At 42.7% G+C, this 12,798-nt stretch overlaps 1 protein-coding gene across 1 annotated transcript in view; it reads left to right on the top strand.

Annotated features, from left to right (window-relative positions):
• The window catches only part of acbd6 (acyl-CoA binding domain containing 6), a 62,142-nt gene that overhangs the window by 21,593 nt on the left and 27,751 nt on the right, over positions 1–12,798 (top strand). Inside the window, exons 5-6 of the mRNA XM_079646714.1 lie at positions 3,946–4,051; positions 12,160–12,249. Of these exons, the coding sequence (XP_079502840.1) occupies positions 3,946–4,051; positions 12,160–12,249 (196 nt within the window). The remainder of the gene's footprint in view (positions 1–3,945; positions 4,052–12,159; positions 12,250–12,798) is intronic.

Below are 12,798 nucleotides of genomic sequence, written 5' to 3' on the forward strand. Positions count from 1 at the left end.
CTCTGGGCTTTGCAGTGTGTAGTGTACAGACGCCCTCTGTCCTTAGACCCTCGAGGGAAACACTCCCAAAGAAACCCCACAGTTTAAGTTTTAGAAACCTCAAGGAGAGTAACAAAGGATAAACAGACGGTGTGTGTATAGACTAAAACACAAACTAAAAGTACCTCATAGACAATTTGAAATGCCAAAAAAGATTATGTAAAGGTATGTTTGAAAACGATAAATCCAAGAAAGTGTCAAATATCCTGGGTGCCGGCAAAAAGTAATGAAGTGGGCGTCAGGCAGGACCACGACTGTCAACCTGCAGGAGGAGACACAAAAACTCAGATGCTGAGTTATTGAGTTATTAAGATGCGTTTATGAGACAGAGAGATCATACAGAAGGGGAAAGAGAAGTCAAAGAAGAGAGGGGACATGATGAAGGTCTCCTGGAAGTCTTTAGCCTATAGCAGCATAACCATAGGCGGAATTTGACATTTGCGCTTGGGGGGGGGGGCAAACATTTTTCACTCACGTCAGTACACAGTCCCAACTATTGCGTTGGGTGCTATGGATACAGTAGCAATAAAGCCAGCGCTCACCGCACTGAGTATGACTTTTCCACATACAAACACAACTCGTCCCGTCATGCACACCTCATGCCCGCCGTACACACACACTCACATGGAAGGGGCGGTCTCTCCCCCCAACAACAGTGCATTACATAACTGTAACACTCATCATAACTCTGCACATCTTATACTTATTTGATAACTGCTATATGATATCCCTTGGTCACTTGAACACGCTACAATGTTATTAACCAGTGTCCTAACTTTTTAAAATATTGATATACGAAATATTTGTATTGGAACAGTTTTAGACGTAGTAATGCTGTAACATATTGATTTTAGCTTTTGCAGACCATTTACATGCACTAAAACCTATGCCACACTACAGGAGAGGGGAAGCCCCAAAAAGCAGGATAGGGCCTCTTTAAGACTCGAGCAGGTTAATTAAGGGCTGGTTCAAGGTGTGTGTGTGTGTGTGTGTGTGTGTGTGTGTGTGTGTGTGTGTGTGTGTGTGTGTGTGTGTGTGTGTGTGTGTGTGTGTGTGTGTGTGTGTGTGTGTGTGTGTGTGTGTGTGTGTGTGTGTGTGTGTGTGTGTGTGTGTGTGTGTGTGTGTGTGTGTGTGTGTGTGTGTGTGTGTGTGTGTGTGTGTGTGTGTGTGTGTGTGTGTGTGATGGATGGTGTGTCCGTGGTGTTGATCAGTGCAGGTCAGGTAGATGAGTGTTTTCTCACCACTGTGGCCAGTTTAGCCTGATGGATGAAGGACATATCTGCCAGTACACCACACTGGACACACACATGTTGTGAGCCTATTACACACACACACATACGAACCCTTGGTACCCCTAGCTTGTGGTGATGACAGAGTAGCCTGTGACCTTCCCAGCATGCATTGCGGCGCTGTTGATGTCATGTCGTTTACAGGACTCTCATTAATCATTTGTTTGTTTATCGCCTGTGTGTTTCTCTTGGACCAAAAGGTGTGTGTGTGTGTGTGTGTGTTCACATGTGAGCTTATTCTGTCCATATTATTACTGTACATGTATATTTTCTACTTTTTCTTAATGCTATTTTATTTCTATTGACATTTTGGAATGTTTATTTCTAGTCTTTAAAATGTGTTTGTACAATGCCATGTCTTTTTATGCTTTTACATTTCCCAAATTGGGATCAATAAAGTACTCCTTATCTTAAGATATTTACATGTATGTCTGTATCTAGCCAATAAACACAGGAGAATAGAGTAGATGTGTGTGAGGATGTGTCGGCCAATGACTGATGAGCTGGCCTATTGATTAGTTGCCGCGGAGACGGATGGCGGCCACACATCAGGGACACTCGGGGTCACCGTGGCGATCAGACGAGGAAGTGGGTGTGGCTCGGGACTCATGAATAAACATGGCAGCGGCGCTGGTAATCAGGAGTATGTAAATGAATGTGCTCATACATAACCGGGACGGGATAAAAAGAGTAATGAGTTATTCATAATTCATCTCAGGAGGGGGGAGAGGGAGGGAGGGAAAGCGTGGAGATGAAAAGCTGAAGAAAGGGAAGTACGGAGGTTCATTACAGAACAAACGGCAGACTAAACTTTGTTTGTGAATCCTCAGAGTAAACAGGAAAGTGTCCACATGGTGTGTGTCAACAAATAAACACTCAGCGCTCTTATTGTTTCTATAACAACGGGATGAGCCGCTGTACGATAAACTAGCATGGGTTTGATCATCTGTGGCTACTATACATTCCTTTTTACCTTTTCTCACCCTCTTTATGTCACTGCTTAGTATGACAGGCTTACAGTGGGTAACATCCTGAATGTCCTCTTCCAACATGAGAGCAACATGCTAACAAAGGTATCCCAACTGTAGCTGTGAACATGACAGGATGTGTGATTACCTAGAAGAGCATCAGGACTGTTTGAGGCATATGATAGCTATGTGATTAACATGATGATTCAGCCTCTATGGAGAGAGACATATGACAAGCATGATCATTTCTGACGTGGAGCTAATCTGAAGTAAACATTGAATACTGCTTTCTATTCCTCCATCTTGTGACTGTGGAACTCCCTCTCTTGGATATCAGCATGTGAAGGACACTGTTCAGGAACTAGTTGATGCTCTGTATGTGATGACTCCTTCCATTCTGGAGAGGATCACAGATACATGGATCCTGAGATTCAAGCTCAAGACCAGTGATATTTTTCTAAAAGGGGAGAAGCACGATACAAATCACAGACTTCGATAGTGCCGTCTGACCAACATGGCCAAAAACAAGCTTTTCTGTAAGTTCTACCTGGACGTCACTGGCGTTTTTCTGATATATTTTCGACTCGAAGCGCTCGGAAGAAAAAAGACGCTGGGCGCTACGTTGATGCCGTCACCCCAGAAAACTAGGAGTGTGTATGGGTCGGTTCGGAATTGGGCCTATGACAGTGTTAAGGTCACATGCTCATCACACAGCGAAGCATCATCATGAGTGTTAAAGCTGGAGACAGGAAGTGGGGGTTTGGCCTTGGGGATGGGTGTGTGTGTGTGTGTGTGTGTGTGTGTGTGTGTGTGTGTGTGTGTGTGTGTGTGTGTGCGTGTGTGTGTGTGTGAGCGGATGGCACGCAGGTTCCTGTCAGACAATAGAGCTCCAAATTCAATTAATGTGAATGGCCGGCGTCGGGTGAGAGGGAGGGGAAGGCGTAAAGCTCTAAATGAGATTTCACCCCTTCTCTCCCCTTCACCCAACACTGTCCTGTCCCCAATGCCAGGAGGTGATTAGAGACACAGATATAATTGTGTGTGTGTGTGTGTGTGTGTGTGTGTGTGTGTGTGTGTGTGTGTGTGTGTGTGTGTGTGTGTGTGTGTGTGTGTGTGTGTGTGTGTGTGTGTGTGTGTGTGTGTGTGTGTGTGTGTGTGTGTGTGTGTGTGTGTGTGTGTGTGTGTGTGTGTGTGTGTGTGTGTGTGTGTGTGTGTGTGTGTGTGTGTGTGTGTGTGTGTGTGTGTGTGGCAGTTAAAGGGGCGTTCTATCCAAATGATCTACTACACCCTCCGTTACCTTTATTCGTCTTTGGAACTTGTTCTCGAGTGGAAATTAGTTTCAGTGTAAGCTATTCACAGAGAAGTTTTTTTATAGATTTGGGTTTGAAGGATGTGAACAATGTTGCGTCTTCAGAGTCCGAAAAACTCTTTAGATTCTGGATAACAGAAAAAGACTAGAGACACGAGCTGCTCTGACAGACCTGCTTTCATTGTAATCACATCTCATTTCTTAGGTAGTCACAGATCTTACAGAACTCTCCTGTTGGTAGTATACTGTTTTGCTTTCTGCAGCCGGTGTTTTTAACATGGTCTCGAACTTTCCTGCGAATTAATCTGTTTCTGTTTCTGTTTCTGTGTCTCTCTTTCAGGGAAGAGGATAAAAACATCTTTGACTACTGCAGAGAAAACAACATCGACCACATCAGCGAGGCCATCGTCTCGCAGAAAGTGGAAGTCAACACTAAAGACGAAGAGGTAACAACAACCAGAAATGTGTCAACAGCTTGCTGTTGGAGGGTTTGACAACTTCCTATTGGAGGGTTTGATACCTTCCTATTGGAGGGTTTGATACCTTCCTATTGGAGGGTTTGATAACTTCCTGTTGGAGGGTTTGATCACTTCCTATTGGAGGGTTTAATAACTTCCGATTGGAGGGTTTGATAACTTCCTGTTGGAGGGTTTGATCACTTCCTGTTGGAGGGTTTATTAACTTCCTATTGGAGGGTTTGATAACTTCCTATTGGAGGATTTGATACCTCCCTATTGGAGGGTTTGATAACTTCCTATTGGAGGGTTTGATACCTTCCTATTGGAGGGTTGAACAACGTCCTATTGGAGGGTTTGATACCTTCCTATTGGAGGGTTGAACAACGTCCTATTGGAGGGTTTGATACCTTACTATTGGAGGGTTTGATAACTTCCTATTGGATGGTTTGATAACTTCCTGTTGGAGTTTTTGATAACTTCCTATTGGAGGGTTTGATAACTTCCTATTGGAGGGTTTGATAACTTCCTGTTGGAGGGTTTGATCACTTCCTGTTGGAGGGTTTAATAACTTCCTATTGGAGGGTTTGATAACTTCCTATTGGAGGATTTGATACCTCCCTATTGGAGGGTTTGATAACTTCCTATTGGAGGGTTTGATACCTTCCTATTGGAGGGTTGAACAACGTCCTATTGGAGGGTTTGATACCTTCCTATTGGAGGGTTGAACAACGTCCTATTGGAGGGTTTGATACCTTACTATTGGAGGGTTTGATAACTTCCTATTGGATGGTTTGATAACTTCCTGTTGGAGTGTTTGATAACTTCCTATTGGAGGGTTTGATAACTTCCTATTGGAGGGTTTGATAACTTCCTATTGGAGGGTTTGATAACTTCCTGTTGGAGTTTTTGATAACTTCCTATTGGAGGGTTTGATAACTTCCTATTGGAGGGTTTGATACCTTCCTATTGGAGGGTTTGATAACTTCCTGTTGGTGTTTTTGATAACTTCCTATTGGAGGGTTTGATAACTTCCTGTTGGTGTTTTTGATAACTTCCTATTGGAGGGTTTGATAACTTCCTATTGGAGGGTTTGATAACTTCCTATTGGAGGGTTTGATAACTTCCTATTGGAGGGTTTAATAACTTCCTATTGGAGGGTTTGATAACTTCCTATTGGAGGGTTTGATAACTTCCTATTGGAGGGTTTGATAACTTCCTATTGGAGGGTTTGATAACTTCCTGTTGGAGTTTTTGATAACTTCCTATTGGAGGGTTTGATAACTTCCTATTGGAGGGTTTGATAACTTCCTGTTGGAGTTTTTGATAACTTCCTATTGGAGGGTTTGATAACTTCCTATTGGAGTTTTTGATAACTTCCTATTGGAGGGTTTGATAACTTCCTATTGGAGGGTTTAATAACTTCCTATTGGAGGGTTTGATAACTTCCTATTGGAGGGTTTGATAACTTCCTATTGGAGGGTTTGATACCTTCCTATTGGATGGTATAAAATAGGGATGTAACGATACCAAAAACTCACGATACGATAATATCGCGATAACAAGTCCACGGTACGGTATTTATCGCGATATTGAATAATAAAGGGAAGAAAAAAAAAATCATAAATTTTTTTTTCAATAAAACATTTTTTCACTCGGAAAATGTTTCTTTATTACATAATAAATCTGATTTTTACAGCCTTTTTGTAGGATAGCAGTATTTTAAAGTGTCAAAAACAAAGTGACAGTAACAGACTGGAACAAGAAAACCAGTGTTTTTGTACCTACTGGTACTACCAAACAAAGTAAGCATTTTCTTTATGCCACTGCATCTCACAAATAAACAAGGACATTTAATAATCAGATCCTGCAATAAAATAAATCAAGTTTCACTTTAGTTTTTCAAGTAACTCAACTCAAACTCACTAGTCACTCACTCAGCATCATCAGACAGGTTTTTAGGAATATGAGAATGTCCACATTTCCAGGTATTTATAAGCTGGGGTGTTTGGGCATTTACAATATCCCCTGCTCTGGAAACAACTCTCTCGCTTGGTACTGATGTTGCTGGGACACCAGTGGTCGCGGGTCTGAAAGCAGCCTGTCATTTTGACAGATTAGAACAAACTCGGAACAGCGCCAACGTTTCCCCGCAGCGAGGCTCTGGTGTTATGCCGTGTTATGGATGCCCTCCAAAAGGAAATGATATAGTTCCCAAACCGTACTTTGCCGTACAGATCAATACATGTCTGGGAGGTTTTGTTTCACGCTGTGCGCGTCCCGCGAGGTGCATGCACACACGGCATAACACCGCCCCCCCCCCCCGTTGACAGTTCACGAGCATGCTCTATCGTGAACTGTTCAGACCCGACGGGTAATAAGGGATTATGACGGATATTTTACGATCCTGTCTGTCAAAATGACGGACAGCGAAAAAGTCTAACGCCAGGCTTATTGACATGGCGAGATATAAATATATGGTTGGTACTTGTCAATGTCTCTAGGTGTGTAAATGTAGCCCTGTAAATACGATGTCCTTTTGTGTTATCTGTTGTTTTATTTTCATGTTGTAACCTACTTGCTGCCATGTTGGACAGGTCTCTCTTGAAAAAGAGATCGATGATCTCAATGGGACCACCTGGTTAAATAAAGGTTTAAAAAAAAAAAAGTGTTTAAAAAAAAAAAAAAAAATTTAAAAATTATTTTTTTTTAAAAATCGCGGTAGATTTTGTCAGTCTCACGACGGTATTGGGAAGTTTATTTACCGCGATACCGCGATATTCGGTATATCGTTACATCCCTAGTATAATAGCTTCCTATTGGAGGGTTTGATAACTTCCTGTTGGAGGGTTTGACAACTTCCTATTGGATGGTTTGATAACTTCCTATTGGAGGGTTTGATAACTTCCTATTGGAGGGTTTGATAACTTCCTATTGGAGGGTTTGATAACTTCCTATTGGAGGGTTTGATACCTTCCTATTGGAGGGTTTGACACCTTCCTATTGGAGGGTTTGATACCTTCCTATTGGAGGGTTTGACAACTTCCTATTGGAGGGTTTGATACCTTCCTATTGGATGGTTTAATAACTTCCTATTGGAGGGTTTGATAACTTCCTATTGGATGGTTTAATACCTTCCTATTGGAGGGTTTGATACCTTCCTGTTGGAGGGTTTGATACCCACCAGCACCAGCCTCAGTGTTACTGTTATGGCTCTGACCCGGTGCAGAGGGCAGTTTGAAATGATCCGTGCAGTATGATGGAAACACACAGAGGTGACTGGGGGACGGTTCATGCAATGGTTACATAATGGTTTGATGTGAAACCACCAACACATGGGAGCCTCTCCTCAGGCGCAGGGGAGTAAATTGTGTGAACAGCTATAACCCTCGTGAGGTGTTTTCTGGATTGACCCCTGAATCCATTCTTCTGTTCCCCGATTCATTATCAGCCGGGCCAAATGGTCCCGGCCTCCCTTTGATCAGCGAGCAGCCAGAGGCCAGATGGTGGAGCGTCTCTGCAGAGAGAGCTTTGTCTCTGAGGCCATTGTTGTTGTTGCTCCTGCAGCGAGGCGCGCTCAGCAGCAGAGGGCAGTGGTGAAGTTTGACTTTAACAAGAAGAGAGAGAGGAGCTCACTGTTTGGGTGTGAGGCCACATTTAAACCAATCACTCAATGTATTTATAGAGCGTGTTTCATACACAAAAGGTAACAAAAAGTGCAAACAAAAACGAAGAGCAGCACAATAAGTAGAAATGGTATCGTACTCTTAATATAGACTAATGCAAGAACAGTATTTGTTAAACGCTAAATATGTGGTAAAACAGGATGTTGAAGTGTTGTGGAGCTGCGAAGATATCTTGGTTTACAGATTGGTGATCTATCAAAATCATTATATGAGAATAGAAATCGTCTTCATTGATGGAAATCGTAATATTGCCTAATATATTTATTTAACTTTTTTTTTAGAGGCTGCTTTACGCTAAAGTGTGATGTAACTTTATGACCTTAAAGGTGGGGTAGGTAATTCACTTCAGAAACACTTGTTATATTCCATGGAATGCTCTTAACGTCCCGATAGCAATGAATACATCAAATGCTTTGACAATAAATACATTAAAAAAAATCTGTGGAAGCCGTGGCGCTGTAAAAAGCACGACCAATCATGAGCCGGCCCGGCTAAAGTAACTGGATGGCCTACCTGCCTGTCAGCCTTCCATTTGTGCACAAACTTATCTCGTGCCCTCATTGGTCATGTGCGCGTTCGTGTGTGTTGGAGGAGGGGCTCTGTGAGGAAGTCTGAAGGAAGGGGCAGATTTTTTTCGGCTGCTTACTTTCAAATTCTAGCGCGCTCAAGCTGCTTTCTCCATTCTTACGTACCCTACCTTTAAGAGACGTGTAACTTTTTTATTATTGTACATAGTCAATTAATCCACATGACTCATAGCTATCTATCAAAACCGTACAATATTGAGATATTTGTTAAAGAATTTCCTGATATAAGATGTTCTTAATATCACCCGGCCTTTTAATCCAGGAAACCATAAAAGGAGTTCAATTGTTTCATTAACATATCTTAGAATATACAGAAGAACACGATCATAACAGGAAATGTCCCTCAGAAAAATATCACTTTATGCTTTCCTTAAATGCAATTCCTGTACATGTGTGACGAATTTTAGAAAAAAAGGACAATGTTTCTTATTCAAGTCATACAATTGTTAAGACAGTCTGACAAGATTTTATTATGTGGATATAAATGAAATATTTGTTCTGCTTGCCAAAAGAGAGGACAAAGATGTTGACCTCAAATAAAACCTGTTAATGAACATTTCAAAATGTGGTCCAATGTCTGTCATAGTTTTACGTTGCTATCGTTCACTCTGGAAAACAGTCGTCGTGCTGTGGTTCCTTTATAGCCCAACATTAGCCTCCTTTATCTTAGCGGTGGTGACGTGAAGTCATGTGACCGTGCTGTAGTTCCTTTAAAGCCCAACATTAGCCACCTTTAGCTTAGCGGTGGTGACGTGAAGTCATGTGACCGTGCTGTAGGGGTTTCACAACTACCAATATTTACTTGTCGACACGTTTTTCAAAATAGTAGTCGACTAGTCGTTACGTCATAATAAAGACACACAAAGAGAGGTGTACAACTGTATTTTCTTTTGGAACTCATACAGTAACATTAAACACTGCATTTTAATTTGTGTTACATGGCTGAGTAAATAACAAACAGTAACTGGACTCACCAAAATCGACAGCAAAAAACTCTTGTTTACATAAATGCCACGTAAATCCAGTGCGCAACAGCGCATTGCGCAACACTTTATTCGCTGTCCTCCACGATAACGTCCACCTTTCCATATTTTTGGTTTGAACACCAACGCATCGACATGTGAGGGAAGGAGGCTTGACCGCTTTCGGGTGACAGTGTTGCCTGCCAGGGAAAAAACCCTCTCACTCGGGGTGCTTGTGGCTGGAATAGCCAGGTAGCTCCTCGAAAGCGGGGGAAGCGGTGCACGTTTTCTGCCCACCACTCCAGTGGATTATCCATTGTGGGGATATGCGGTGTCCGCTGGCAGTAATCCCGTAGCTCATCATCCGCATCACTGTTGACCCGTGTTTTCTTGCTGTTCGTTTGCCTCTGTTCAGTGCTGACGCCGGTCCGTTGCTCACTGGTGCTAGCATTACTGCTAGTGCTAGCTGTCGGCAGCGGGTGTTTCATCTTCAGATGGTTGCGCATAGCAGATGCATTTGTATTGTACTTCAGTACAGCTGTACACAATTGACACTTCACTGTGGAGTTGGTTACATCTTCGTTGAAGTTCTGCCATACATAAGAATATCGGACGTGTTTTGTAGCATTTTGCAGCACCTCGTTTACCTCCATTTTTTTCACGACTAGTCGACTAGGGCCTACAGCGCCGACTAGTGGTAAAGCTAGTCGACTAGTCGATTAGTCGATTAGTTGGTGAAACCCCTACCGTGCTGTAGTTCCTTTATAGCCCATCATTAGCCACGTTTATCTTAGCGGTGGTGACGTGAAGTCATGTGACCGAGCTGTAGTTCCTTTATAGCCCAACATTAGCCACTTTTAGCTTAGCGGTGGTGACGTGAAGTCATGTGACCGTGCTGTAGTTCCTTTATAGCCCAACATTAGCCCCTTTTAGCTTAGCGGTGGTGACGTGAAGTCATGTGACCGTGCTGTAGTTCCTTTATAGCCCAACATTAGCCACCTTTAGCTTAGCGGTGGTGACGTGAAGTCATGTGACCGTGCTGTTGTTCCTTTATAGCCCAACATTAGCCACCTTTAGCTTAGCGGTGGTGATGTGAAGTCATGTGACCGTGCTGTAGTTCCTTTATAGCCCAACATTAGCCCCTTTTAGCTTAGCGGTGGTGACGTGAAGTCATGTGACCGTGCTGTAGTTCCTTTATAGCCCAACATTAGCCCCTTTTAGCTTAGCGGTGGTGATGTGAAGTCATGTGACCGTGCTGTAGTTCCTTTATAGCCCAACATTAGCCACCTTTAGCTTAGCGGTGGTGACGTGAAGTCATGTGACCGTGCTGTAGTTCCTTTATAGCCCAACATTAGCCCCTTTTAGCTTAGCGGTGGTGATGTGAAGTCATGTGACCGTGCTGTTGTTCCTTTATAGCCCAACATTAGCTTTCTCTTCAGAAATCACAGAGTAGTGTTAATATGTAGAGATTATCCTGCTAAACAAAGTGTGTTAGAATCCTAATGGGAATGTATTCCTTTAGCTAACAACGGCTAAACCTTCCATACAGCAAGACTTCTGTCCTCTTCAGTAGAGGAGAATAAAGATGTTTACTTATCTACCCTCTTAAATAAAGAGTGCTTAACATTAACCTCCTTCCTAACAGACCTCTCTTAATGTCAGTGTTTCTGTTAATGTTGTGTTCTCCGCTCTGAACGCTGCTCTCATTCTGTTTGACACTTCTAATGTTTTATTAATCACTGCAACTCCCCTAAAAAAGCACACACTTTATTTGTCTGTGTGCAGCATCCTTTTGGAGGTAGTAAACTCTGCTTTCAGTAAAAACACCTGGAAGAGGAGAGCAGGAGAGAGGGAGAGAGGGAGAGAGGGAGAGAGGGGGAGGAACTTATTGGTATTCTGGCCCGGCTCGTACGTCTCCATTTTAACATGCAGCCGCGGTGATCAATATGATTTAAGCAACAGAATTGAACTTGGAGAGTTTGCTTTACCTAATTGGCCTCACTGAAAAATGAGCTTGCGTGGTTTTATTAGAACAAGGATCTTGGACCTAAGGAGAGGATTGTGTGTGTGTGTGTGTGTGTGTGTGTGTGTGTGTGTGTGTGTGTGTGTGTGTGTGTGTGTGTGTGTGTGTGTGTGTGTGTGTGTGTGTGTGTGTGTGTGTGTGTGTGTGTGTGTGTGTGTGTGTGTGTGTGTGTGTGTGTGTGTGTGTGTGTGTGTGTGTGTGTGTGTGTGTGTGTGTGTGTGTGTGTGAGTGAGAGATGGGTTTCTGATCCTGTCCTGTGCACAATGTCCCATCAATCACAAACTGCAGGTTACTTTGTCTTTAACCCACTGAAGTTTGTGTTTCTGTTTCTACACATATGTAAAGACACACACACACACACACACACACACACACACACACACACACACACACACACACACACACACACACACACAGATGAAGGGGGAAATGGTTGACAGACAGCGACTTCCCAACGTTTTTCTTTTTAACTTTTTTTTTGTGAGAACTGGGCATCAGTACAGTGTCAGAGCATTTCATAAAATAAAAGTATATGTTTTAAGACACCTCAGGTTTCTACAGGTTAAAAACAAGTCACATGTTTTCTTGGCACTTCAGAGGTGTATGTTTTCAAAGAAGTCTGTACATTAACAATTCTTTTTTTTACTTTAACTTTGTATTGTCATTACACAGTAGGTCTACTTACTATGTAACAAAATGGTTTCTCTGCATTTGACCCATCCTAGTGTTAGGAGCAGTGCAAGGAGCAATTCACACTTTCTGTGGAAATAAAGTGACAAATGAGACATGTAATGTGTGTGTGTGTGTGTGTGTGTGTGTGTGTGTGTGTGTGTGTTTGCAGGGCCGGGCTCTCCTGCACTGGGCCTGCGACCGAGGACACAAGGATCTGGTTTCTGTTTTACTGCAGCACAAAGCGGACATCAACAGTCAGGTGAGCAGCAGCTTCTTAATGTCTCTTTAAAGGGAAAAACAACTGCTAAATGAATGAATGAGTGGAAGCCAAACGAGCCCTTCTGATCAGAATGATTTGACGACGTCTTATACAGAGAACAGAAGTCAAGCTCTTTATATCTGGGTTTCCATAAGTGGCCCTAAAACTTACAAATCAACCCAACATTCATCAAATCAGCGCATCAGGAGTACCAATATGAACACTTTCTGATTAAAACTGCAATTGTTGATCCTGATACGTTCAGAAATTGATTCAACATCCTCAATAATCTCCAAATGTTCCAAATCTTATACGGAGACATATGCTAAGTAATTCAATTTATGCTAATTGTGCAAATTGCCAGTAGGTTAGCATCCGGCCGTTTCTATGTGCTGGGGACCCTACCATACATGCATATCATAAAACGTTGGGGTACTCAACATTTCCAGGTTCACTAAGTGACTCTATGAGCTGGTAAACACACACACACACACACACACACACACACACACACACACACACACACACACACACACACACACACACACA

This window comes from Notothenia rossii (assembly GCF_949606895.1).
Source record: "Notothenia rossii genome assembly, chromosome: 1".
Lineage (NCBI taxonomy): Eukaryota > Metazoa > Chordata > Actinopteri > Perciformes > Nototheniidae > Notothenia > Notothenia rossii.